Source organism: Myodes glareolus, chromosome 19 (genome assembly GCF_982192425.1).
Source record: "Myodes glareolus chromosome 19, mMyoGla1.1, whole genome shotgun sequence".
NCBI lineage: Eukaryota > Metazoa > Chordata > Mammalia > Rodentia > Cricetidae > Myodes > Myodes glareolus.
In genome coordinates, this window is record NC_142044.1 from 45,959,742 (window position 1) to 45,987,335 (window position 27,594).

General features: G+C 53.0%; 1 protein-coding gene across 2 annotated transcripts in view; it reads right to left on the reverse strand.

Moving 5' to 3' along the window:
- Scube1 (signal peptide, CUB domain and EGF like domain containing 1) overlaps nt 1-27,594 on the reverse strand; it is a 118,928-nt gene that overhangs the window by 53,515 nt on the left and 37,819 nt on the right. For both annotated transcript variants that reach the window (XM_087899127.1, XM_087899128.1), the window contains exons 4-5: nt 19,469-19,603; nt 598-723 (exon numbers count right to left, since the gene is read on the reverse strand). In XM_087899127.1, coding sequence (XP_087755253.1) covers nt 598-723; nt 19,469-19,603 — 261 coding nt within the window. The remainder of the gene's footprint in view (nt 1-597; nt 724-19,468; nt 19,604-27,594) is intronic.

A 27,594-nucleotide genomic window follows, 5' to 3' on the forward strand; every position in this document is an offset into this window, starting at 1 on the left:
AACTGTCTGCACAGCTGAGGTTGGCTTTGAACTCCTCCTTTGTCTCAACCTCTCAAGTGCTATAATTACAGGTGTGGACCACCACACCTGGTCTACGCAGTGATGGGATGGAACTCAGGGCTTTGTGCCAGGCAAGTGAACTGTATCCTCCCCCTGGGTTCTGACCTGGAAAAGTGTCGGCACTGGGTCCACTCCTTCCCATCCACCCTGTCCCTCCCACTCATTCTCCTTTGCTTCTTTATACTCTTCTATCACCTAGGGCTTCTCAGGCTGATAGAGAAAGTGGGGCTTTTAGGCCTCCGCACTGTAGCCCTCCATCCCTACAGGGGAGGAGCTTGTGTTCAGGGCTCTACAGATGGTCCGAGCCAGTGCCTGGGGCTGTGTTGATGGTGTCATACCAGGGACAGAAATCCCAAAGCTGGGAGGTCATGAGCCACCCCTCCAGCTTCCCCAACCCCCTCAGCAGACCTGTCCTCCCCTGACCCCAGGTACCGAGTGCCTCCCTGTCCAACGTCCAGCACCCTGGACAGACCCTCCATAAAGCCATGGTAGGAGACGCATGGGGGTGTCTGACCCATTTGCCTCCAATCTACCTACGTGTGCAGTCCTTCTGGTTTTGGGCAAGGTCAAAGCCGGGCCTGCAGTCACAGGCTACCCCACCTTTGGGCGTCTCCCGGCAGATGTGGGCACAGCCATGGTCTTTGTTCATGCAGTTCATTCCCTCTGGGAAGAGAGACAGAAAAGACGGGGGTTGGAGACCAGCGACAGTGGAAGAGAGAAGAGAACCTCAGGCTGTGGAGAGATGACTAGCAGCCCAGCCCAGCGGTGGGTGTGTTAAGTCAGCTACTGCACACACCGCTCCTATGTACACATACGCACATACGTGTGTGTGTGTGTGTGTGTGTGTGTGTGTGTGTGTGTGCGCGCGCGCGCGCGTGTGTGCACGTACACACAGGTGCATTCTGCCACAGTGCCCGGGCCCTGATGGTACGGTGTAAACGGCACAGGCACAGCTCCTGCCTGACATCAGATTGAAGGTTATCTGTGCAGCATTGCCTTCAGTCAGGGTCATTCGGATGCTCTCTTTAGACTCCAACGGCTCCGGGACACTTTTGCATCCACTTAGTAAACTCTATTTCCTCCCTGTTTGCCTGGAGTGGCTTAAACCTCCTCCCGATGACCCCAGTTGATGTTTATCTTCTGGGTGATTTGTGAGGAGTTTCCAGAATTTATGAGGTCAGGGGGTCAAGTGAGAGGTTGTAGGTCACAGGTCCATCAAGAGGCTGCGGGCAGATCAAAGGGCAGAGAGCCACTGTGTGCTGCACACCAGCTTTGGGACCTGGTGTCACCTCCATCGGAGAGAGTACGGCAAGTGAAGCTGTCTGGGAGAGGGAAAGAAACCCCTGAGGTGGTGACCACGTGAGATAGCCTATCTTCCTCAGAGGCCATGCTTAATCCTTGTCCTAAGGGAAGAGAGTGTAATCGTGACCCTGTGTGCTGTCTGTGGGCCCTCAGTAACACAGGACATGTTTAAAAGGATAGGCCTATGGCAATTATAAATAATAAATCAGAAATGTCGTGGGCTGGCGGTGTGATTCAGTGGACTTCGGCTAGCATGCTGGCAGTCATGGGATCCTCCCCAGCACCACAAAACAGAAAAGAAAGAGAAGGCAGTCTAAAGTTAATTCACAGAAAGCAACGAGCGAAGGCTGTGTTTTGCCCAGCGCCTGGTCTCACCTGATCATGCTCTTCTTCCCCCCCACCCCGCCCCTTTGATTTGCTCATCAATTCAAGCCAAACTGCCATACCAGTGCAGAGTGTCTGCACTAGCTGACTCACGACAGACAGGCAAGGCATCCAATGCATGGACGGAAGCTCCATCTCCTCCCTTCCTCAATTTCCAACAGCACCTGAGTCTGACAGCAGGGACAGAGGTGTGATGATCCCTGTCCAATAGTCACCAGTAGAGAGCTGACCTGTGGCCACAGCCTATTTCTGTACAAACATCTCAGCTGGCTACCAGTAACCAGGGTTGTTCCTGAGTCAATATGAGCCCACCCTGGCACCCTGGCATGCAGCTTTATTCACAAAAATCCTGAGAAGTCAAGCAGACATGGTCATGAATCTGGTTCCCCAGGAGCTGTGTGCCTTGGAGACCACTGTTTGGCTTCTCTGAACCTCACCTGTAAACAAGTATGAGACCCTCCGCCTTGAGGATTAGGTGTAAGTATTCCCTGAAGCCACAGCCAGGAAGATGCCAGGTGCTTGGCATGCATTCTGTTGGCAGGGCCTGTTCCTGCTCCTGCAGATCTGAGGGAGGCAACTCCCCAGTGGGTCCTGGCTGGTAGAACACTGGTAGAAGGGACTTCAGGAGAGGCACTTCTTGGCCATCCAAACCCACTTAGTTTCCTGTCATTTTCTGGGACACCCTACCTGTCAAGAGTCTGACTACCAAGCAGCTTCCTGGACTCAGAATGGGAACTGTCAGTGAGCAGCTCGAAGCCAAGGTCACACTTTCCTACTTAATGTCTGTGTCTGTGTCTGTGGCTCTCTAGTGTTTCAGCGGTGACCCGACCTTTGGTGCCCTGTTCTCAAGTACATCCTCTTAAGGCCCACAATCCCACACTGCCTGCTGTATCCCCAGATTCTTTCTGGTTCCTCCCTCTTGTCTTCTATAAGTGATTTCCTAAGCCCATCTCTGATTCCATCAATTCCATAAAGACTCCCGACCCCGCGGATATCTTCCAGGCCACTCCGATTTCCCAGACTGCTGTCCTAACATACCTACTTCATCTTTCTAGGCATGGAAGAGCTCACGTGCCCTGTTTATCTCTGCTTGTGTGTGGCGAAGAAAGGGAGGTTGCATTTCCACTTCTAGCCACAGAATTGCAACTTCTGAGAAGCTCTGCACACCATTAGACAGCCAGGAATTTGTCCCCATGGAGCTGACGCATCCCTGAACCCTGGACCACAGGTTCCCAAGCCTTTGCCTCTGAGAACCTGTTAGCACCAAGTCTTTCCTTTTGAGTGTCCAGACTTCAGCCATGAGCCAAGGGGATCATACCCCGAAGAGGCTCTGGGAGAGCAGCCTAGCACCATGGTGACTGCCAGTGGCCAGCAGCAGGGACACAGGAAATGGGGAGCCACAGAGCTGGTGTCCAGGGTGCAGTCAGAAGTTTCCTAAAGTTTCTCTTAGTCTGCTTTACAGCTGTGGGGTGTGTGTGTGTGCGTGTGTGTGCATGTGCGTGTGTGTAAGGTCTCTGTCCCCCACTGTAACCTTGAGGCAGAGCCAAGGCCCCCAAGCATAGCCTCCCATCTCAGGCTCCCATACCAAGCTCCCTGTCAGTACACTATAGCCTTGGTCCCTCTCTATCAGAATCCAGAGATGCCTAATTCCCACAAAGTGGGGACAGGCTGAGGACACTAGTGCAATTGACCTTGGGTCCTTTCTATATTCTAAGCTTTATTAAATTAAAAGTTAACAGCTTAAAGCGTACTATGTGCAGCTAGGCGGTGGTGGCCCAAGCTTTCACTCCTACCACTTGGGAGGCAGGGGCAGGCGGAACTCTGTGAGCTGGAGGCCAGCCTGGTCTACAAAGTGAGTTCTAGGATGACCAGGGCTGTTACACAGAGAAACCCTGCCTCAGAAAACAAAATAAAACAAACAAACTAACAAAAATGACAATAACAAAAAAAACCCCCAAAAACGTACTACATGGAAACGTAATGATTTTTGCTAAAAAACTATATTTTCTAAAGCAAGGAGACTGTGGGCTCAAGAGGCATGCAAGGCACTAGGCACTCCTGTCTCCTGAGTGTGGCTTGGGTTCCAGATTAAAAGCTTCTCCCCAGCCTCTGTGGCCTCTGCCAGGCTGCTCTGGCAGCTTTTGGCTGCAGATGGTTTCCTTGACCAACCTGTGTACCTCTCCAGCCCAGGCCTCAGTCCCAGGCCCAGGGCCCAGCTGGGATGGCAGAGCAGAACTTCTGTGACTCAGGACTGCAGGCCTTGCTTATCTGTCCGCCTGCAGCTCTCTGCCTGGACCACGCCTGCCCCTGAGAGGGATGCAAACCACAAGCTTTCCAGCACACCTCCCTAGGTGCAGGTACGGGAGCCACATGCGCCAAGTTCAGAGAAAGCTCGCTTGTTTCCCTCCCCCCCCACAGAGGTGCTGAGAGAATTTCAGTCGTTCCCGGAAGTCCTGGTTTTCACATGCCTGGTGCCAGCCAGCCCAGGCCGCCCGCCAGGTCGAAGCTAATCTGATCTGATCCATCCAAATCTAATTATGCTCTGCAAACTTGGGCTGAGTGTCTCCTCAGTGTTAGGCCAGGCCGGGCGTGATGGCAAGACAAGGCCCTTAGCTGCCACATCGATTGCCAAGTCCACAATGGGACTGCCACATGGTAGGTGACTGTGGGCCGCTTACCTCACTTTTGAACCTCAGCTCCACCTGTTGGGCAGAATTAGAGGGCCCTGGGTCCTACTTCCAAGGTGGGGCAAGTGACAACAAAGCTATCCTTGGACCTCAACCTAGGCAGGAGTGAGCCAGAGAGGGGCCGTGCATGTGCCGGGGGGACCTCTGCCTACTTTAGAAGGCTCAGATTTCAAGCCACGAGCAAGGCGAAAACTGTCACAGGACCCTGAGAGGGACGAGGAGCCAGTGAGAGGGCAGAGGTTTATTTGGGACATCTTTTATAGCCTCCACCTAGAGTTTTCTGGAAGGTGGGACATGTGGAATGAAGCTCTCTCCATATTCCATTTGCTCTTGACAGGTCTGAGAAGGGGGTGTGCCTGCTTTACAAACCACTCGTAGAAGTGGGGCAGCATGGGGGACGTTGTGTCTGGCAATGCCTGGCCCAGCGTCTCTTTCCAGTGTCGTCCCTGGATCCTCCGACAGGCCCCGTGGTGCTTTCCCAGCAGGCTCCTTCCCACAGGTCAGCTGCCTGCCTAGGGGATGGTCGCGTGTGTGTGGAGATTGGACGGCCACCTTAGCGTGGATGTCACGATCCCTCAACACAGGTCTGGCACCCTTGGTCCAGCCAGAGTTGGAATGTGTGCCCCCCAAGGGTCACTGCTATGACAACTTCATCAATAATATCACTTTCTGAGTTCTTGTCCTTTAAACACAGAGGAGAACAATGACTTTGCTTCATCCCCCAGCTCCCTCCAACTTGGAAGGGGACCTTAGGGGCCTTCCATAGCCCAGAACTGCCCTATCTTGAAAAAACCAAACCTATCTATGTACTTGGAAACCCAGGGAAGTCACATAAAGGGAGACGCAGGACTTAGCTGGGGAAGAGAGGCTAATGATGACCTCTGGTATGTCTGTCTGTGGTCAAGTTTTCTGCCAACTTACAAGTGTGTCATCTTGCTAACTCTTCAGATCAACCTTAGAGGGATGTAAGCTGGGCTACCACATGCCCTTCCAAAACAGGAGCACTGTGATCCACACAGGCTGACAATTGGGCTAGAGTGAAGGGCTGGATCATGGGACAATACCGAAGCCAAGAGAGATGACAGCCGTTCTGAGCTATCCAGCTCGATCTGAATGAGGACAAGCAGAGCCGCTTACTCCACGGGTACTTTGTACAAATAACCTCCTTGAAGCCCAGGAGACTGGGACGCTGTGGCTCGTGAGAGGTAGGAGTTGCCCCAGGTGGCCACTCCAATGCTCACCACTCATCCTGCCAGCCTTATGTCTGATTGGCAGCTTTGGTCCCTTAAGATAACTCCTTCCCCTGCTTTCCTTCCTTCATTGTTTCACCTAGAGCGTACAGGGGAAAGAGATTTTCCCTCCAGACCTCAGGGAGTCTTGGGTATATGACAGAGCAAACAAGCTGGTTCACTGTCCCTTCTGCCTGTGAAGCATCCTGCTCCTCCTGCAGGGCTCCCCCACCAAAGCCTCAAAAGGACAGCCCCTTGGTCCTTTGGGTTATTGATCTGCTCTTCTGTGGTCACTACCTGCTGAGACTGGCTGGTCCTTGCTGTGCTAGATGAGATGAAGGGTTTGCTTTCTGGACAGTTCAGCATCCCCCTGATGTGCCTTGGCCTGGCCCATCACCTGGACTCTGGGAAAGCTGCCTCCAAGAAACAGGGCACTCTTCACAGACAGGAGGGCAGATCTGAGGTGTCTGCAGACACATGTGGATGGATGTGTGTAGAGCTACCAGGGAGGTTGTGTGGCCGAGGTGGGTAGTGCAACTTCATGCCTTACTGCAGCCTTCTCTAGTGTGTTCTTAGGACCTGCTCAGCTTCCTGTCTGCGAATGAAAAGCCTTGAAACCCTTTTCTTTCAGGAGTGCTGAAGGGCGTGAAAAGTGGCACCCCTCTGACAGACAGGGCCACCCTTCCTGCCTCCTCACCTCTTGAAGTTCTTAGGCTGGTCACTAGGTGTCACCACAACCAAGTTGAAGCCACTCTAAGGATCCAGAGGTGGCTTTGGAGAAGGTCTGGCTGGGAGATGAACTAAGACAGGCTAGCCTCCAGCCCAGTGGGCCACGAGTCACTCACTCTCCCCAGCAAACAGCCACATGGCACACCCAGCTAGACTGGATTTGAGACGGACGGTAACTACTTCCTAATTGTATGTCCCAAATGGGGCATGGGGCATGTTTACATGCAAAACAGTAAACCTTCTGTGTTTTAACTTGTCAACCTTATCCCTTCCCACAGGAGTCCACAGGAAGTCACGTGGTGGACAGGTTGTCTCACGCCACCCTTAGCTGGCCCCAGACCCGACACAGATCCCAGGCTGCTAGCTGTGGAGGTCCTCCTTCTCAGCACAGCGGCTGTCTGGACCCCGCGAGGACAGCAGGCACTCAAACTGCCTGGAGAGCCCCTCTGCATCCCCAAGGATCCTCCCAATATTTAGTCTCATCTAAAGGTGGTGCTTAGTAAATACAGGCATTCCTGCGCAGTGGTGTGCAGAGGTGAAGCGGGACGGGTAGGGTGGAAGGTGGGATAAGAGTCCGATAGTGTCTCCTGGAGAAGCCTGCTTCCATGAGAAAGGCCAGGCAGAGGAGGCTGAGGGACTGTTGGACTTGTGACTGATGAGCCATGGTGTGTGTGGGGGGAGACCCTGCTGGAGGGGTCTGGTGGGTTTGGAAGATCAGCTGACCTGATGGCCGCAGCGACGGGATAAGTCCTGGCTGAACCAGAGACCCACGGGGAAGGAAATGCTGGGTGCCCCTGGGTGGCCTCTCTAGGCTGTGCCCTGCTCAGTACAAAGAACAGGAAAGCGCTTTATAAATCAAAGCCATGCAGCCCAGACATCTGAGAAGGTTCTCAAGGGAGCAATGGTTGGAGCAGACAGGCGCTCCAGACAGAGGGAGCAGTGTGAGGAGACAGGGACACGGAGTGGCAGGATTTTGCAGGGGTGGATTCGTGACAAGGATGGGCTATGAAGATCAGAGTTAGAACCCTGTGGGGAGCTGGGGGAAGGCCATGAATGGCATGGCCGCGGGCTGGGTGCATGAAGGCCGAGGGAGAACTGGCAGCAGCTGCACTGACCTGGCCAGAGGTCAGCAGCTGGCAGCCCTGACCTAGGTAGAGGACAGCATGAATGACAAGGCTGGGGGAGGGGGTGTTTCTCTATGTTTCAGGGGCCCTAAGCTGCACAGTACCCTCTCTCTTTCTCCTGTCAGACCTAACTTCAGAGCCAGCCTCTGGTAACTTTCTACGGCCAGAATTCTACATCCCATCAATGGGGTAACTACCACACAGATGACACACAGGGGCCATGAGAATCCAAGGCCCAGTTCCAGGCCCAGTCACACTCAGCTGTGAAGCATGACGCGTATGCTGGTAACACGCTGCTGCGCAGCCCAGGGATGGACACTTCCTGAGGGACACAGCGTGTACACACACCCTCCTTCTCGCCCTCGTGAACACTTCTGACACACACCTCACTTTCACAGCAAGACTCCGAGGCTCGAGGACTAAGCACTGAGAAGGGGCCTAGGGCCAGGTGGGTGGAACGTCTCTTGTCTTGGTACCCTCTGAGCCGTGGCTCACCTCCTGCCCTTCACTGTCCATTCCTGGAGACCCCAAGGACCAGCAGCTTTGCAGAAAGATTGCCTGCCAGCATCGAGAAGCTGGCCCTGTGGTGCCCTTGGCGCCGCTTGAGGCCAGGCCCGGAGAAGTACGTGAAGCGGGCTTACCAGTCAAAGGAGTTGTTTATGGGGGTGGGAGTCTCATAAAAAATAATGGGATGGATTTATTATCCCCGCGCTGAGGGCCATTCCAGACCGCACAGGGCCAGGCCTCTTCCAGTAGCACCATAAATCTCCACACTAAGTGCCAGGGATGCCCGTCCTCCCGCCCACCTGGTCTATAGCAGACAAGGAAGTTCGAGGAGGCTGCAACCCTCCATGGCCTGTCCCAGCCCCCATAGTCAGTGATGGAAGGGCTTAAAACAGGGCAGGGATGACCCTGGCCCTGCAGGAGCTACAGTGGGGACCCTGGAGTGCAGGCCTGGCTTGCTTCCCAAGATGTGAGTCCTGTCGGGGACTACCGACAGGAGCCCAACAGCCATGTATACTCACTCATAGGACGCTAAGTCATGCTTTAGCTGGGGATTCTCCTGAGGGACAGAGCGGCTTTGTTTGTGGATTTGCTTATTGGAATTGGGAAGTGGGAAAGAGAAAGAGTTGGTTCTGGTACAAGAAACCTAGCCTTCTCCATCTTTAAGTGCCCCCCCCCCAATAGTACAGGATGGGAAGGGAAGCCGTTTTCCATCAAGGGGCATGGCGGCACTTATCTGAGGTACTTCACAGGGTGTCTGTGAGCCGCAGGGCAATCCCCAGTGGAAGCCACTGTAACACTTAAGGGACTGGAGCTGGGCCTGGCGAGGGCTCATATGACTGAGGCAGGGTTAGAGAAGGTAAGTGTCCAGTCAGCCTCCAGGGCAAGGTGAAATGAAAGCAAGAAAGACTGAGCTGATGGCAAAGGCAGGAGGATGAAGGACCAGCCTGGGGGGCAAGAAAGCAGGAGGGCTGGATATAAAGTCAAAGCTGGGATAGCTCAGAGTCTGTGCTTGTGGCAGGCAGTTCCTGACCCAAACTCCTATACACACTCCGAACTCCTCTGCCAAGCAGCTCCCAGCCAGGCCTGAGTCCACCGTGAGCTTGGGCAGTGTGCTCAGACCCCAGAAGCGAGGTGAGCTTGGCATATCCCACCACTATGACCATGGCCAACTCAGGCCAGGCAGGTGCTTACTACCACGCCTCAGGAGTCTGAATACTGGCTGGAAGAAAACACTTCACTCCTAATCCTAGCAGGTAGGAAGCATGTGTGTGTCCCCTTCAAAATTCACACGTAAAATGGAACCTGAATACAACGGAAGGAGTGAGAATGATTAGGCTGGTAGGTCTTGGGTGAAGTTAAGGCCCTTGAAAATAGGTACAGGCCATAGCAAGGCCTTTTGCCCCCTGCCTTTGGCTACATCTGCACACAGAAAGAGGCAGAGAAGTCCTCACCAGATATGGGACGTTCTGGAACCTAGTTCTTCAGTTTCATAGCCTCCAGAATGGAACAGAAATAACACTGAGTAATCATAACAGCAAGAAGGCACCAAAACAGCCCGCAATCTTCTCCGCTACGGACAGACTGAGTGAGGACTGGGTGAGCGCTCCTCTGCTCCCCCCCCCCCCCACTCCCACCCTCAGTTCTGTGACACAGTTGCCTCTGTGCTTGATCTGGGTGGCACCCGGTCTTGGATCTGCTTTTCCTGCAACCTATGATTTGGGGAGGATATCCCCATGTACAAAGATGGGGTCCTTTTACGTGTCATGCCTAGAAGCAGGACCGGGGAATTAGGTGTAGGGTCATTAAATTGCCAAACATGACAATCAGAGTCTTGTTACCTCTGCCCTCTAAGAACGCACACGGGGAGGTCTGAGACTCCACAGAGTCCTTGGATTCTGACCTTCAAGGAGCTCCCAGATTCTCGAGGTTTCCCTCCTTCCTTCAGACCTTTTCGAACCTCAGCAGAGACTGGGCCTGAGCCAGCAGCTCAGGAGACAGAGGGGAGGTGCTCTGTAGACACCATTCTTGAAAGCCCTTAATCACACACTGAGTCAGATTCTGATGGGACTTGGCATTTCCAGCTTTATATATGTAGGTTGTCATGTAGAAGGCCCTGGGCCATACCTGGGGCAGGGGAGTAGACTGACCCTGTCACCCAGGCTCCACTGACTCCCAGGTTTCTATACTGTAAAGAGAACAAGACTCTGCCTTGTTCAGTCAGGAGTGTCCGCCGCTAAAATATTCAGCACCCGTGTGATGTGAGTAACAGGCCAGTCTGAAATGCAAACCCGAGGGAGACACACTCTCCCAAAGGTCTGGGGCCCCATCTTACACCTGCCTCAGCCACTCTCTCTCCAGTTACCTTCCCCTCCGTGTTCTGTCATTTCCCCATCGGTCACAGTTTCCGGCTTCCTCAGCCACCTTCCTGTCATCCTTCCTGCTACGTCTCCCTCAACCTTTCTGTTACTGACTTCCCTCCAGCAGCTCCGTTACAGTCCCCCTCAGACATTCCGTCACCTTTCTGTCAGACATCTCCTCATCACTTTCTCTCCTCGGACTGTCACCTCCTCTCACTAGTCTCCTGTCACCTTCTCCTCCTCAGCTACCCTATTATTGTCTCCACAATGTCTGCCACTTTCCTGTCAGCCACCTTCTCGTCTCCTCTCCCTAATTCAGCCATTTTCCTGTCATCTTCCCCCATTCGTCACCTTGCCATGTCTCCTGCTTGGCCATCTTCCTGTCACTTCCTTCTTAATCACCCCCTATTAACTCTCTCTCCACCTGCCTCTTGTCACCCCCCTCAGCTCCCCATCACCTTCCCTCAGCCTGACAGTTTTCCCTCAGCCGTCTTCCTGTCACCTCTTCCTCTGCCATCTTCCTGTCACATTATCTCCAGTCATCTTCCTGTCATGTTCCCCTTAGTCCCCCACCCCCGCCATGTTTTCTCTGTCGCCATTCCTTTAGCCACCCCCTACCCCCGTCATTTTCCCGTCAGGCATCCCATTGTGCCCCTTCCTCAATCACTTCCATTTCACCTTCCCCTGGCCACCGTCTCCTCTCTCTCGGCCATCTTCCTATCAACCTCTTACCTACCCTGCCGCCACCTTTCCCCAAGCCACCCTGTTCATATCCCTGTGGGACATCTGGAAGTGGGACAGCCCAGCTCCCTGCTTGCTTCATTGCCATGTCCTACCCAAGATGGATGGTGACCCTGTGCTAGAAATGTGGTTCCTACGTACACTTCTCAAGGCTGAGTCAGCAAAACCCAAACTCCCGTTAGACACAGTTTCTGTCTCCCTTGGTTCTGCCAGTGTGGAAAGTGGGGCTGCAGACCCTCTTTAGACTCCTGGGGGCACCCTCTCCAACAGACAATGAAACCTGCAGTAGGGATCCTAGCTATTAAAGAAACCAGGGACTGGGGAGAGGCCGACTGGACAATGGAGTGGCCGCTGCTGGACCTAACGAGGTAGAAAAGGGTGAGGGCCTCTGGGGCCAGGGAGGCAATGGACTCATACTCTGACCAGGTTGGAGGCAACTCACGAGCAGTCATGCAAAGAAGCATCAGGCCCAGGGCAGGGAGAGAGCAATCTGCTCTAGTGAGGCTGCACGGTGCACACATTAGGGTGAACACTGGTACCCACTCTGTCAGGTTCTGGTCTCCTTGATAAGATGGCACTGGAGGACAGAGGTGTCTGAGGACTCTCCTTGACATTCTCCCAGAAAAATGGCAGAGAGACCTGTATAACACTCTAGCCAGAGGTTCTGAGGGTTTTGTGGGGTTTTTTTTTATTTTTTATTATTTTTTTTTTTTATCATCAGAGCAGCCTGAGGCTGTTTCTCCGGCCCAGCGGCTACTGGTCCATGGCTAGACGACCCCACTAGCCTCTTGTTATCTCATTCTTACTGCAAACTCCTGCTCTCCTCTGGGCTCCTTCCTTACCCCACCCACACCGTCGGACTGCTCATTCCTCTCCAGTTAGCTACCAGCTCTCGGACACTTCTCCAGCCCCTTGCTCCATAGGTTCCCAGGGCCAGACTAAACTCAGTGCTCCCAGTGTGACTAGCCTATGGGTCCCTCAGATCTAGTCCTCTGGGCATGTGCCAATCACCCAGCACAGCATACCCATGCCCACACACATCTTGGTATCACAGTTCCAACATCAGCTGCTGGCATGTTGGGTAAAGAAATGATTCCTCTCTTTTGCTCTCCATTGCTCTTTCCCTAAAAGAGAAGTGGGAAGCCATGGATGAAATGCCAAGGAGGCAGTCATGACTTGAACTCAGACCCCTTGTCACTTCTCAAAAGAGCCGGGACCCTTCAACCCCGTGTTTACATGAGTCTATGAACTTCTAACCCTGTCTGTGCCATGGGTTGGCTAGTGTTCATCTCACAAGGCTCCAGGGCTTAACACTGGCAGCGCCATCTCAAGGCTAAAGTAAAATGAACACCACTGGACACCCGCTTAACTTCCCTGAATGACCTAATAAACATTCACTGCTCTGCCCCAAATATTAATAGTGACTCTTTTCGTTCTTAGACGTGCACAGGCTTGGATATTAAATTACAGAGTCCTTCTAAGCCATTCTTCTGGTGGGTCGGTGCCTGTTAGAGAACATAGTTGTTCTTAAAAGGCAAATTCTTTTTTTTATTATGTGTGTGAGTATATGCATGCGTGTGTGTGTGTGTGTGTGTGCGTGTGCGTGTGCGTGTGTGTGTGTGTGTGCCACGGCATATTGTGGAGGTCAAAGACCAACTTGTGGGAATCTGTTCTCTCCTTCCACCATGTGGATCCATGGAGACTGGAGACTGTCTCAGATCACCAGATGGGGCTCGGTGCTAGGAACCTTTACCTGCTGAACTATCCTGGTCCCAAATGAAAATTCTTGATGGTAGTGTTGATTCAAATCTCCACTAACCAAAAGGCACAAAACACACACACGCGCGCACACACACACACACACACACACACACACACACACTCTGTGCCAATGTTCACTTCCTGGCTTCGTATTATACTCTAGTGACCTAACATGCTGCCTTTGGGGAAAACCGGGTGGAGATCACCGCCATCTCTCTTTAACACATTTTGTTTTGTTTTTATGAATCTAGAATTATTTCAAAACGAACAGTTGTTAAAATCCCTATTGTTTCATCTTGAGTTATATTGGGGGTCTTTGACTCCTCCAAAGTTTCAAGTAAAATATACAGACCCCCAAATGCTTCTGGTGGGGCTTAATAAGCACAACCAAGTATAATTTAACCTAAGGTCATTTTTCACACAACCTGACCCTCTGAGACACAACTGTATCCAGAAACTAGGAGCACAGTCAATAGTGATTCCAGAGCTCACGATGCCTTCTAAACAAGCTGAGAGCCCCTCAGCCTCCGGCCTGAGTGCCTATATGACTGAAATAATGGCTGCTGACCCTTAGAGTCAGACCCGCTGCAGGTCAGTGGCACATGACAGGCAGTAACAGTATCAAATGACACCTGTTTACTTGACACCCAGAGGTTTGGAGACATTCAGCTTGGGACCAAATAGCAATACACGCTTTCTGTCTGTAGCAGGGACAGTTGTCTATATAACTGAGTTCACAGCAAAAACTGCAAAATGTAACGGAAAGGGGGAAGGTCAGCTCAGGCTAAAAGAGGAGGGAAATGTTACAAGATAGTTCAGAAAATCCTCCTGCAAAATGGTTTTGGAGGTACGATGGCCACCTAGACCCGCAGGTAGTGTAAGGTGGGGAGGGGTATCTACTACCCCAGGACTTCCACTGAGTCCTATAGACCTGGGCCAGCCATTGAGAGGGACTCCTGGATCCTTCCTGATTGCCTGCTCTCTGCCCTAGCCAGGAGTCAGGAGCCCAGGTCGTGAATGGCAGACTCTCCCTCAGTGACACTGGCAACCTCATGCAAGTTTCCTGACTCTTCAAACTTGAAACGGGGCCACTGCAAGGATGCAGAGGTGAACAGGGATGTCCTTAGTAGCACACAGAGAACACACAAGTCACCTATGCCCACGAGATCATCAGGGATGTGCTCTAACGTGCCCACATGGCCCTTGAAGGCCAAGTCTTGAGCCCTTGTAGACATGTGGCCCCAAGTCCCAGGTGAGTGCCGCGGATGGAAGACACTAGAGTCCTCTACATTCATTTACACACGTGCTTAAGCATGTGCAGCAGACCCTCAGCCAGATGTGGAATGTCTTAGGTGGGCTACACGCCCTTGTTGGGGAACAGAAGCTTGAGAGTCTGCAGTGCAGCCTGTCCTGTGGCTGGATCTGGTGTAGATCTCAAGCAAGCAAGGTGTGCCCGGCTTCTCCGTGGTATGGCCCCTTCATCTGGGCAGGGTCTGCAGGTGTGAGCCTCTGCATCTACCTCTCCACCTATGCCCAGCACAGACTGCCTCCATAGTCACAGCACATGACCTGAGGACATATCAACAATGCCTGCCACCCCACCCATCACTCAGCCCTGCTGCTGAGATCTGCCTTCCTTGTCTGTCCTTTCCTACCGCTCTGTCATTTCCAAAGGCTCTGCTTTGCCCTAGAACTTGAAATTGTGATGAACAGTGTCCCTGTCCCTGATAACTCCTTAGCTGCAAGGAGTCACACTCATGGAGACCATGCATTCCAAGGTGCCCGGGGAGCCGGGTAGAGCAGGCACAGCTGCAGTGTCGGCTGCTCCGAGGCCGAGGCTAGCCCATCACTGGAGTCTGTGAGCATGAAGCAAACATGGACAACACAGCAGAGCGTCATCTCAAATCTAAATAAAGGGGTGGGGACTAGGGCGAAGCTTGGCTGCATGCAGCTCTGAAGCCCCCTTGGGAGCTTGTGTTGTTTCCTACAACAAGTTGGTTTCCTCTCACTCTGCTGCCTTCAGCACCTGCCAAGGCTGGGCCATGGCAGGTGTCTAGTGAGACTCTAAGCACAGCCCTGTGGAACAGTTTCCTGCACAAGAGGCAGGTGCACCTCAATGTCACATCCCATTGGCCACCAGGGGTGCAGGTGCACCTCAATGTCACACCCCAAACCACCAGGGGTGGTCAGGACTCATGATTACGCCACTATAGTCAATGAGGTGACCATGGGTATGATGGCTCGATTGGCCACCCCTCAGGTGAGAAAAACATATCTGCAGAATCCCCAAGGCGCTTGTCCCAGCTCATAGTCATAGGGGGCTCCACAGTCAACCTTTTCCTAGGCTGAAAAAAGAAAATCAAATGGCTCCAACCTAGGATTCGAGGGCACCAGGCTTGGGAACAATTAACTGGATCCGTAAGTGGGGAGATGACAGAGTAACATTTCTTCACAAAGGTAGGAGGAGTCCGTGGCCTTCAGAGACCCTTCCAGATCCAGCCCGTGTTGCTTAGACTGGAGGAAATAACACTGCGCTGAAAAGGGCAAAACCATCCAGGAGCACACACCTTCTTGGAGCATGAACGTGACATCCTTTAAGGATTGGAAGGGTAGGGGTGGGAGAGGTAGAAGGCCCAGCATGTTAGCCTCTGGGGAGTCAGGCGTGTGGCTGGCCTAGTAATAGCAGAGGCTGGGCTGAGTCTGGAGTGGCCCTTGGGCTGAAGGCCAGAGGAGGAGTTGAAGGTCAGAGGAGGCCTTGTTAGCACTTGGGCCAGAGGCTGAGCAGAGGTAGGCCTGTGGGCTGTCAGGATGCCAAAGCCTTTACCAGGAAGTGCTAAGCAGAGGGACTAGCCAGATCCAACAGCCCCAGGGTCCCTTTTCATCCAGTGCAGCCTGAGCATCATCAGCGTCAAGTCAAGCCATGCCAAAGTTCTGGGGACCAGAAGGAATTAACTGGCTCCATGGCACACCCCTAGGGCAGGTTTTACATTGGGTGCTTCAAAGCTTTTTCCTTAACAGCTTTTTGTTGTTGTTGTTTTAATAGTCAAAGGACTCAAAGAGGCAGAAGTGACAGCAGAAGCCCCAGGGGTTCTGAAGCCAAGAGCCTATTGCTTCCAACCCAGCCTGGGCCTGATCCATAAGCCTCAGGCCAGGGTTTATGCTGGTGCCTGGGAAGCCAGGCTACTCAGCAGTACTGAGCTTTGAGGAGGCCTTCCTTCTGGGTCAGGAGCCCATACTGACCTTGGCCCTGCATGCATCTAATCAAAACAGGTCTGTGCTTTGGGTGGGTGGGTAGGGGTATAGTGGCATTTCATTTATATTTTAATAAATAAAGCTTGTCCGAGGATTAGAAAAGTAAAACAGCCACACTGGTCAGTCTTACAGACCAGGCAGCAATGACACACACCTTTAATGCCAATGGCCACAATGACACACGCCTTTAATCCCAGTAGCCACATTAGTTTGCCATAGAAACCGGCAGTAATGGTGCATGCCCTTAATCCCAGAACTAGAAAGGATTATAAAATGGGAGTAGACAGCTGTCAGTCTCAGTCTCACTCTGAGGTTTCCTGGAGGCAGGATCGCCATTTTCAGACTGAGGTCGAGGTAAGAGCCATTGGCTGGCTGCTTTGCTTTTCTGGTTTCCAGGTTGAACCCCAATATCTGTCTCTGAGTTTTTATTAATCGTGCTACGAGGGGGATTCCAGAGATCTGGAGAGGAATTAGCCAGTCAGGTGACAGGGGGAATCCATTTGCCTTCCCAGGAACCACAGAATCAGAGGCCACTTGGGAGGCGGGGAGCTCCATCCTAGCATTTCCAGGCAGGCTCTGATTTTTGAGCGGTAAGATTGGTCACTGTGGCTGATGTTACAGGGGCACTGGTGACAACCACAGACTATGTTTCAGGAGGTTGGCTACCTGCCTGCCCAGGATCCCATGTCCTGTCTTCTTCCAGGCACTGTGCACACTTTCCTCCGGTCTGGAAGCCTGAACAGTGCATTGCTGTTTGCCCTGCAAGATGGGCTTCAAGAAGATCCCCATGACCTGTTGGACTGGCTACATGGCCCAGCTTAAAAAAGCCAGAGATTCCAGTCAACGTTCCCAATAAGGAAAGGGACCTCTTTCAACCACCTGTGAGTCAACAGAGACTGGGGATGAAGTGCTACAACTGGATTTTGGCCAAATCTGTATTCCTAGCTTTGTAAAAATCCAGGGGAGTTTTTGGGTGGGATGAACTGTGTCCAAGGCTATTCCCATACCAGCCAGTACACAATTCTTTCATTCACAGCCTCTAGAGTTCCTAAATTCCCCTAAGAGTCATCTACTGTCACCGACCCCCTCCAAGCGCCAGTGTTCTATGGCTCCTCTCTTCAGAACATACAAACCCCTCCCCATACCTCCCCCACATGCCCCAGGATCCCTGCCATGACTGGGCCCTCAGCTCCCCTCCTGAGGCTCCTCTCCTTTTGCCCATTGTATTCCACCATCCATTGTATTCCACCCACCTTGGCTCCTAAACGGCCAGGCCTCTGTCCGCGTACCGGGCCTAGAGAACTGCTTCAGACTTCTACACTTTTTCGTCATTTGATTTCGGTACAACCATGGCTTCCACACAGAGGCCTTCAGTTCTGGCCACTGTCCCACCACCTGCTTCTTCTCTGACAGGCCTTATGACCTGAACAGAACTGCTACAGCGAGCGCATCTTGGCTCCAGTCGCAACTCTGCTTCTCTAACCTCGCTTCCTCCCTTGACAGTGGAGTCACACCCGGCCTCCTGTGAGCGCTCTGTGGTGGTGGCCTGTACCCTGGCAGCAGTTCCTTGTTCACCCCGGGGTTGCTACTTCCTCTCACCCATCTCCTGAGGCGAACACCGAAATTTGTAACCTCTCAGCCCAGCAGAGGCCGACAAGGCAGATCGGGCCAGCCATAGCTGTCCTCTTGCATTCTGCCGTCCGTTCTTCCTCGTACACTCAACTACAGGCATGGCCTTACCGCAGCCCACCCGATGCTCTCTCCAAAGGCAGGAACTGAGCATGTGCTGGTGAGGACAAAACCTCCAGGAACGTGACTGAAAGTTCCTCCCAGAAACCCCCCACCCCCAGCATAGGCAGAGTCCAGGGCCTTACCACATGCATTTCCTGTCTGGCTCACTAACCTGCTTCTTATGGTCCCAGGGGACTCAGGTCCTCATTTACATCGCTTGCCGCCATCTTGGACGGCTCTGTCCAGTGGCACCATAGCTAGGTGGTATTAGGAACAAGATAAGCACTTGTCTTCCTGAGGCCACCTGTGTGTGGTAGCTCTGGTGTCTGGAGCAAGTATCCAGGAAACACTAAGTTTGGCCTTCATGTGCTGGGGACACTGTAGAGCCAGGGGCCAGTGCACCAGACTTGCTTGTGAGGAACTTGCCAAAATAAACCCAGGCAATCTAAGAAACTACTAGAATACTTCCGGTTTACCACCCTAATATATTTCAAATGTATTTTTGCATTTTATTTCCCCAGGAATCACTTTCCAGCAGAAACCACACACAGCGTCCTAGAATCCCACTCCACTACCCCTGGCAGCCCCACCAAACACCAGCAGTTCACACTAGCCTCTCCTTCTAGTTCCAGACACCCAGCTGGCCCAATGCCATGGCCGCTGTCTTGTGAACGAGGAGGCTGAGGCACCAGGCACACAGGGAGAAAGGGATGGAGGAGCTGGGGTCTCACCTGGGCTCTGTGGTGCTAAGCCCAGCATGAGCCTTCTTTCCTCCTGTCTTTCCCGGGCAAATCTCCAGCTTTCCCTCCTTGTCAAAGGTCAGACGTGGAGAAGGGACAGCGGGCTGTTTTAGCTAACGTCACATCTCCAGCCTTGACTATTCAGGACAGCCTGACCCCGGGAGCCTTGGCTCTTGGCACTGTCTCACTAGGGCCTCTCTATAGTCGTACACAGCCCTGCTTTGGGATCTGGAGCTTGCATAGCGGCTGATGATCCTACGTCTTTGCTATTGCTGTTCACATGTGTCCAGGTTCCACACATGTGTTGACCCAGGTTCCACACATGTGATGGCTCCTGACAGTCCTGTTGCCGTAGGCCCAAGCTTCAAAACCCTCCAGGATCGGAACATCGGTGTCCTGACACCAAGAACCTTCACCCGCTGGGCTTGGCTAACGACTAGCTTTGTCTCGGTCCATCCAGCCTCAGCCTGCTGAGTCACCCCACCCCACCTGACCTCCAGGGACAGCAGGCTCTCATCAAGGTCCCTCAGCAGGCTGGTAACCCGTGAACGGGAAGCAGATAATCATGGGTGTCAGAGGCTTATGGAGCTATAAGGTGACATCAGCCTTTTTCAGAGGAGTCTGGCAAACACGGGGTCCCAGCCCCACCACATACAGACAGGAGAAATACCCACAACTGGCAGAGGGAAGGAGTTAGAAATATTTCTACAAAGACCAACACTGGTAACGCACGATAGCCACAAAGATCACCACTGAAAGTCCCTACCCTGACCCTGAGGCTTCTGGACTCCACACGTGGAGAGGGCCGCCTGTCTGTTTACACAGGGTTGGGAGGCGTGCCTGGTCAGCACAGGCTGTACTTACCATTGGAGCGGTGTATGCAGGTGTGTTGGTTATCACTGAGAAAAAAGCCACTGTGGCACTGACACTCGTAGCTGCCCATGGCATTGACGCAGATCTGCTGGCAGCCGCCATTGTTGTCTTGACACTCGTCCACATCTGTGAGAAGAGGGAAAGAAGGGGACGTCACACCTGGAGCTAGCGGGTCACAGACACAATCCATTTCTCCATTGGTTAATGAAGGGTCTCCACAGAGGTGCTATACAATAGAAATACTGCACCATGCTGTGTCGGTACCACATGGGGTACTCCAAGGCACCGTGCCGTGACGGTACCGCACGGGGTACTCCATGGCACAATGCTGTGTTGGTACCACACGGGGTACTCTAAGGCACCATGTCATGATGGTATGTATGGGGTACTCCATGGCACCGTGCTGTGATGGTACTTCAAAGAGTACTCTGTGGAACCATGCGATGATGGTACTACATGGGGGTACTCCAGAGGTATTTCATAGTACTCCACAGGCATACTCCATGGTATTCCATGGTAATCCCCCACAAAATAACTCCCTAATATACCTCAGAAGTAGTCAGTTACAAGGGCTAGAGGGTCATGACTGATCCCTGTGTGCCTAGCATAGATGTAAGCATCTTTCCTATGTTAACTCTGGTCCTTGCACCAACCCTATCCGATGCAGATGTTAGCCCATTTATAGACGAGGAATCTGTGCCAGGTTACATGGGAAGTGGCAGGGGTAGCCAAGACCCAGCACACTGACTTCCAAACCTGGCCTTACTACCGGACTCTTCTCCCCAGGATGACAGTGCAAACCTAACATGGAGCTCAGCTAACCACAGCCCACCATTCCCAGTTCTTCAACCCACCTCGGGTTTCCAGCTGACAGCACAAGACCCTGGAGCCCCGAGGGAGGGGCTGGAGGTCAGGGCAGCCTGCACCACCCTGAAGGTCTCAGCTTGGCAGATAGATTTCAAAAGCTAGGAGGGCGCGGGGAAGATTTGAAAAGACCCTGACCTCTGGCTGCCAGGACTGCCGGGGAAGGCTGCCAAGAGGTCTTTCCCACTCTGCAGGAGGCACCGGCTCAGGGCCGATGCTCACTTCTGACCAGAGGCTGCTGGCACAAAGGGTGTGACTGGCTGAAAGGGCCTTCAGGGAGCTCCGGTCCTGAGCAGAACAGCATGTTTCAATTACCAGAGTCATAACCCCCTACTCTGTCGGTTTGTTTAATGAAAGAAGGGCTTCTTAAACCTTAATGTTCCATGGCTGTATTGTCATTTTAATAGGCAAATACATAAAACCACAAAGCAATGTGCGTATGGAGCTACTGGCTGTGCCCAGCCAATCCCCAGGCTCCAACACATACACACTCACACACACACACACACACACACACACACACACACATTTCCTTTGTATGCATACATACACATACACTTTGGCATTGTAAATTTCCTATGCTTTTTAGCACAGACATCTTTTGCTATAGAGACCAAAAGGATGTGAGGGGGGGGAGGAAGGTAGAGGCAGGCGATGACCTACAGTGAACCGGGGGACAGCTTGGCTCTCCAGCACTGTCAGCTGGGTCCTATTTAGGCTCGAGGGCTGCAGACCACTTTACCACCCAGGAGACCGCACAGCTGCCTTTGAGGCCCACAGCGTGGAGCATCATTATTCTCCGGCAAGCTCAAATGTCAGCCATGTGGCTGTCAGAGGAGGGAAACAGATCTCTCAACTCGAAAAGCCACCAAAGGTTCCAGCTCACATGTAAAGGTGGCTCTTGCTGAGAGAAGCAGCAGGGCCAGAGACTGACCTGGGAGGTGTGGCAGCCGTGGGGGTGGGGAGGTGGTGGTGGTGAGGATGACTGGGGGCATTGCTAACTCTTTGAATAGCCTTCTCTACAGTCTTGTTGATGGCTTCCTGCTGGTTCAGGTTCACCTTTCCTTAGTGACCCCCAAAGTACATGGAGTACTTTCACTTGGTGAACCTCAAAGCACATCTTCCCTGTTGCAGGAGGGTCTGCCCTGGGCACTGTCTGGTCACCTGAGCAACAGGAAGCCAGCATCCTGGGCGTTTCCTGTGGACCGAGGGGCCTCACTAGGGCCTCGGCAGCTCATGTGATGGGGTGTGTTATGAACCGCATGGCATCCATTGGTCATTGGATACTCAGAGAGTTGACGTGACCTGGGTGGCCCACACAGTAGGTCAGCGTGAAGGCAGAACTCACCTTGAGACCAGAACCCCAGAGCAAGAGCCCACAGACACCTTGCTTTGCTGGCTGTGCCCAAAAATATTCAGACCGGTTATGAAGAACCTGCTCCCTTCTGAGTTTTGAGTCTGGGATCAACTTAAACACACACTCCTGAGACCCATAAGACACGGTCTGTGAACAGTGTGGATGGAGGGTGACTGTCTCTGGGCTGAGTCCTATGTCTGACTCAACTGCACTGAGAGAGGTAGGCACCTGTGCCTGCGTCTTAGCACACAGCTGACCGTGAGCCCTGACCCTGGGATGCAGGTGTGCCCTCTGCCATGCATCACTGCCTCTCTCCTGGCTCCCAGACTCGAGTTCAGGCCAAGTCTCCATTGCAAGACAAACAAAGCACAAATGCACCCTCCAGTGCCCTGGTTGGGGGCAGAAATGCGGCCTTGGCCTGAATGCCACCCATCCGCAGGCATCTGGCCTGGCCCAGCTCTGCACCTCACCAAAAGCTAGGAACCAGGGCAGTTGACATAAGGCATCCACAGGCCCTCAGTGATCTGGCAGGGTGGCTGTGCTGTTGGGATAGGGCTGTTTATACTAGCGGGGAACAATGACTCGCCAACACTGATGAATAATTTGAAACAAATGCAAAGCCGTGTAAACATGTCTTTCCCTTGCTCCCAAATGATAAAACCCCAAGATTAAGCAGGCGGGAAAAGAGAGCTGTCCCTCTGCACCCTTTTCTACTGTGTCCAAACAGGGCCCTACATCCTACCCAAGTAGGGTAGAAAGTCCTGGGGACGCTGAGTCCCTATACAGCCTGAGGCCACACTCATGACCTCTTCTATAGACACGCAGCATCTCAGGCTCTCAGAGGACTCGTGGCGGCTGGAGGATGATCAGTTGACGTAGCTGGAATCATGGGAAATCTGCCTACCACCTAGCCCAGATGGGGGTCAACTGGCAGAGCACCACGGAGAAACAGTCCCTTGGCTGTTCCTTGGAGTTAGCCGGCACACTGTGACCCAGCACAGGGTGCCTCCTATCACGAAAGGCGTCCTCAGGGCCAGAAGGGAGTCCATAACAGGACTCTCTGAGGTCTGCTCTGTTTTCCATTAGCACACGGGCGGTACGGGGCCTTGTCTTCAAGAAGCATGGCAGCAGCGTCTGAAGAATGTCCTTCAGGGATCCCCTTGGGGAACTGGGGTACAAGTAGGCTTTTCCCTCTCTCTATGGCATCATGATTGTTCTTTCTGATGGACTGTGTGTTTGATCTTGTTGGGAACACCCCCTCCAACAGTCAGAGGCCCAGTCACTTCACAGATGGATGCCTGACACTAGTTCCAGCCGCAGCTCACTAGATACTGCTCGCTAGATCCACTCAGGAACCCCTCCCATCCCCATCCAGCTCCCAGGTCTGGTTCCTATCACCTCTGGTTCTCAGAAGAGGAGAGGGATGGAAAGAGACTGTCTCAAAGCCCAAAGGATACAGAGTGCTCTCCCGTCGGCGAGAATAACTTAGTCAGGGATCCACGGGGCGGAGGGTAGTTCCTCATTCCTCCCCGCTGCCACCTTAGTGCCTCCTTCCAGCTCTCCCAGATCTGGAGGCCTTACCTCTCTGCTTCATTCCTTTGCCTGGACCACAGGTCCCGCTGTGTCACCCCTTCAGTGAGTGGGAATAAGCTTGTATCTCTTTCACAAGAGGCAGACCTGGGATGACAGGACAGGAGACCATACCTGACAGTCTAGGGTGAGCTCCCTGGTGGTGGTGGTGTGTGTGTGTGTGTGTGTGTGTGTGTGTGTGTGAGAGAGAGAGAGAGAGAGAGAGAGAGAGAGAGAGATCACAGCTCATTTTCAGAAGGAGGCTAGCTGCTGCAGCAGAGTGCTGCCTTGACTCTGTGTGACAGCTGTGGTGGTTTGGGGGCGTGTAAGTGTGTCACTATGGAGGTGGGCTTTGAGGTCTTAAATAAGCTCGAGATACCACCCAGTGTCTCAGACCACTTTCTGTTGCCTGCAAGATATAGTACTCTCAGTTCCTTCTCCAGCACCATGTCTGTCTGCGCACCACCCTGCCACACCTGAGGACAATGGACAGAACCTCTGAAAATGTAAGCCCCCCACCAATGAACTGTTTTTCCTCGGTAAGAGTCGCCTCGGTCATGGTGTCTCGTCACAGCAATGGAAGCCCTGGCTAAGACACCAGAAATCCAGAGGGACTTGAGCAGACTCTCCAGGAGCCCGCTTCCCTAGTACCAGAATGCGTTCAGATATACTTACACCCTTCTCCAGAGACAGCCTCGTCTCCTCAGACCAAGCCCTTGCCCTTCTGCATCCATACACAGTAAACACTGACGGGGAATGAACTACTTGGGATTTTAGACCAGGAAACAGGGATGGGGGGCTTCCTGGAGGGGGTGATGTGAACCCTGGCCTTCTAGCACAGGGAGATGTGTGAACTGAGGCTGGAGGATTGGCAAGGCAGGGCACAGAGAGATGGGACCGTGAGAACTGCAGCAGGAGGAGAGTTCTGGAAGCCCCTGATGACTGGCTAGGTCCCGCGTGCTAGTTCAGACAGCTGGGAGAGATGAGCCCTGGCATGGAGGTGTGTCCTGAGCTGGGTTACTGACCCTGTAAAGCTCTCAAGAAACACAGTCGAGTCCACAGAGTGATAGATACTCTTGGAGACGTTCTCAGAGTAGCTTGACAAGCAGTGTGTTGCTAACCCTTAAGGTACCAGCAAGACTGAACCTGTGCGCAGTGAGACCCCGAGGGTCCTGGAACAGTGTGGGGGGGTGGTAGGGACATCTTGCTTCTGACATTCTACCATCTTCCTTTATAACCACAGTGGGGCTTCCTAGAAGGCAGGGAAGCCCTGGGCACTGGAACTAAGCTAAAGAGGCAGATTCCAGGAGGTTCTAGAGGAGATCCTGAGTCAGGTGGCAGGGCAAAGGACACAGAACAAAGAGCTTATCTTGAAGCCCCAGCTTGGCCAGGGACGCCAGAATCACATCTGGGGAACGAACAGGTCCCCTCCTTTAATGCAGAATATACTTCTGTATGGAGCGTCCCCATTTTTTTGGCTAGCTGAGGTGTTAGACAACAAATGTGGAGGAAGTTAGGCTTCAGGGGGTCCCCAAGGTGACCCTCAGTAGGAATACTATTCGGTAGTTGTTCCTTCAGTCAAAGGCGGTAACCAGTGACAGGCAAGAGTGCTGGAGCCTAGGAAGGCCTGGGTACCCAAGGTGACAGAAGATGTCACCTCACTCAGCCTGGCCTGAACCTCACCTGGCCATTCAGGTCTGAGAAGTACCCCGTTTCCCAACAATACTTTAGTCTGCGTCCCACCCCAACAGTCACCAGGGCTGCTAACTTGTCCCCCACACCTAGTCCATCTGTCTCCCCAACTCCCATGACACAGCCCATCTTAGACCTCAGTGTCTCCCTACACATCCATTCTACGTCTCACATATTCCAGCTTCCCTACGATGCACACTTCAAATGTGTAGTCCCCTAGCGCACAGCTTCGACAGGACAAGGCATCCGTGATAGAGTCTCACAGGGTGTCTGGAGTCACCGCCCAGGACAGACCCAGGCCTGGCTCTGACATTGGAGCAGGCAGCCCTTAGCCATAACTCCTATGCTGCTTTGCTCTGTGGACACAGCCTCACTCTCCAGCCCCCACCGGCCCTGCGGGGTCATGTCAGGGAGATGGCTGGGGCCGACTCCCCACAGGAAGGGTCTCTAAGGCCAGGCCATAGGCTTCTGGAGGACGGCTGCAAGAGGTCTGTGGTTTGCTCCCAGGGGCCGCTGCTTGGCCCCAGGTGGGGCTGTTTGTTTTTTATTAATAGTGGGCTGTTTGTCCTCTCTTGGACGAGGAGCCGGGGTTTGCAGTTATTTATAACTGGAAATTGCTCCTTGATCCTGCTTCGGTTGCTTTGTGCTTCCCACGAACACTCACAGTTTGACACAGGGACTCTGTGTTTGGAGGGGACCCCACCCATGTTTCTGCGGCTGCCCAGAGTCCACTGTGTGTCAGGCCTTGCAACAGGCTCCAGCATCCTGTAGGCACAGGCTCATTGGTGGAACCAGGTTCAACCTCCACCACTGAGCTCTGCCACCTGGTCCTGGCAGAGGCAATGCCCCCCCCCCCAACCCCACTCCCTTCTGAAGGGCAGCTGAGGCAGAAATGCCTCTTGGCTATCGAATGACTCTTGCAAAATTGCATTTGATGAGTTAAGTGTAAATAAACGAGAACCAGATGGATTCGATTTCGGGTAAAATACACATGGGTCTTAGCGATCTGGGGCCTGAGTTCTGGTAGAATCAGATACTCCTGAACCGTCAAGATCTCTGGCTTGGCATGCAGGAGGGACAAGCGGGTCACCGAGGACCTGTCTTGTTTCCCGCTCTGGGTGTCATCTGCAGCCTTCTCCGTGGCTCCTGGGTCCCCTGCAGGTCAGCAGTGTGCAGCCTCTTGGGCTGGATCCAAGTCTGAACTCAGGGCTGAGAGAGGCCTGTGTGAAGCTCGGCTCTCTAGGCTAGCAAGCCCACTGCTAAACCCCCAAGCCAGACCAGGAGGGCCAGGCTCTGCTGGAGTTGCCTGCATCCAAGCACTGCTTCTCCTCAGACTCCTGCCTTCTGAAGCCAGCTGCTAACCAGCCTCCTAGCAGGGTTCTGTGTCCCTATGGACACAGATTTGTTGCTTAGCTCAGGCTTTCGACACCCCCCCCCCGAACTGCCTGTGACCCTGTGGTCACTGCCTATGGGGTCTGGATCTTTTCCCACAGGCCACACCAGATGGGGCACGAGTCAGCTAACTCTGACCTCAGGCTGCTGAGCCTTTCAATTCAAGGCCTGGGTTTCTTTCTCTGTAAGGCAGGGATGGTAACAGCGTTGAAGTGTTGGGGTATGGGGGGGGGGTGTTAGAGTAAGCACACAGCCAAAACCCGCAGTGCCAGATCTGGCCCACATGGCTACCAACAAATGTGAGCAGTGAGTGTCTCGTGTGTCTCAAGTCTCCAGGGATGGCAGGCACAGCATGCCGGACAGCCAAGTCCCTTCCAAACTGGAAAAGTGACAACAGGCCACATGAGAAGGGAGAGTTCAGCCTGCCTGGCCTTCTGGTCGCTGAGCGGAGGAGTTCCTTAAACTGCCTCCCTCCTGACGTAACTCTGGGTCGCTCACCTCCCAGGACCGCTCTCTGGGGGTGGGAGGTGGTCAGCTTATGACTGTGTTTAATGCTGACCAGAACCAAGGGGCGGAACTGTGCGTGTGGTCTGCTCGCAGTGTGTGGGACAGCGCTCCCCGGATCTTTCCTTTCTACAGTTGCTTTTGAGAATGGAGATGCAATTCATGCCTTGGTGTGCACCTTGGCCATTTTTTTTAGCACACCTGCTACATCATATGACCATCGCTACTAATTCTAGAACATGTTCTTCCCTCAAACAATAACAGTGTGCCCCTTCCTAATGAATCCCGTCCCCCAGAACAGGTCTACTCTGTCTCTATGTATTTACCTGCTCCTGACATTTCACAATGATGATTATTCACGGCTTGTCCTTCTGTGTCTGGCTTCTTTGACGTAGCATAGTGTTTTTAAGCTTCATCCGTGTTGTATCACGTATTAGAAGCTTCCCCCTATTGTATGGCTGAGCAATATTCCTGTGTCTATATATCTGTCACGGTTTTGTTTATTTACCAATGAAAGGACATTAGGGTTGTTTTTTGACTTTGGTGCAATTGGGAATCATGCTGTGGATATCACATAGAGGTTTTTGGGTGGACATGTTTTAATTCTCTTGGACAACAGTTAATATAACCAAGAAACCCCATAGACATGCCTACAGACCAACTTGTTCTAGATAGTCTCTCATGGAGACTGTTCCCGGGTCACTCGAGGCTGCGGCGAGGTGACAGTTAAAACTTCACC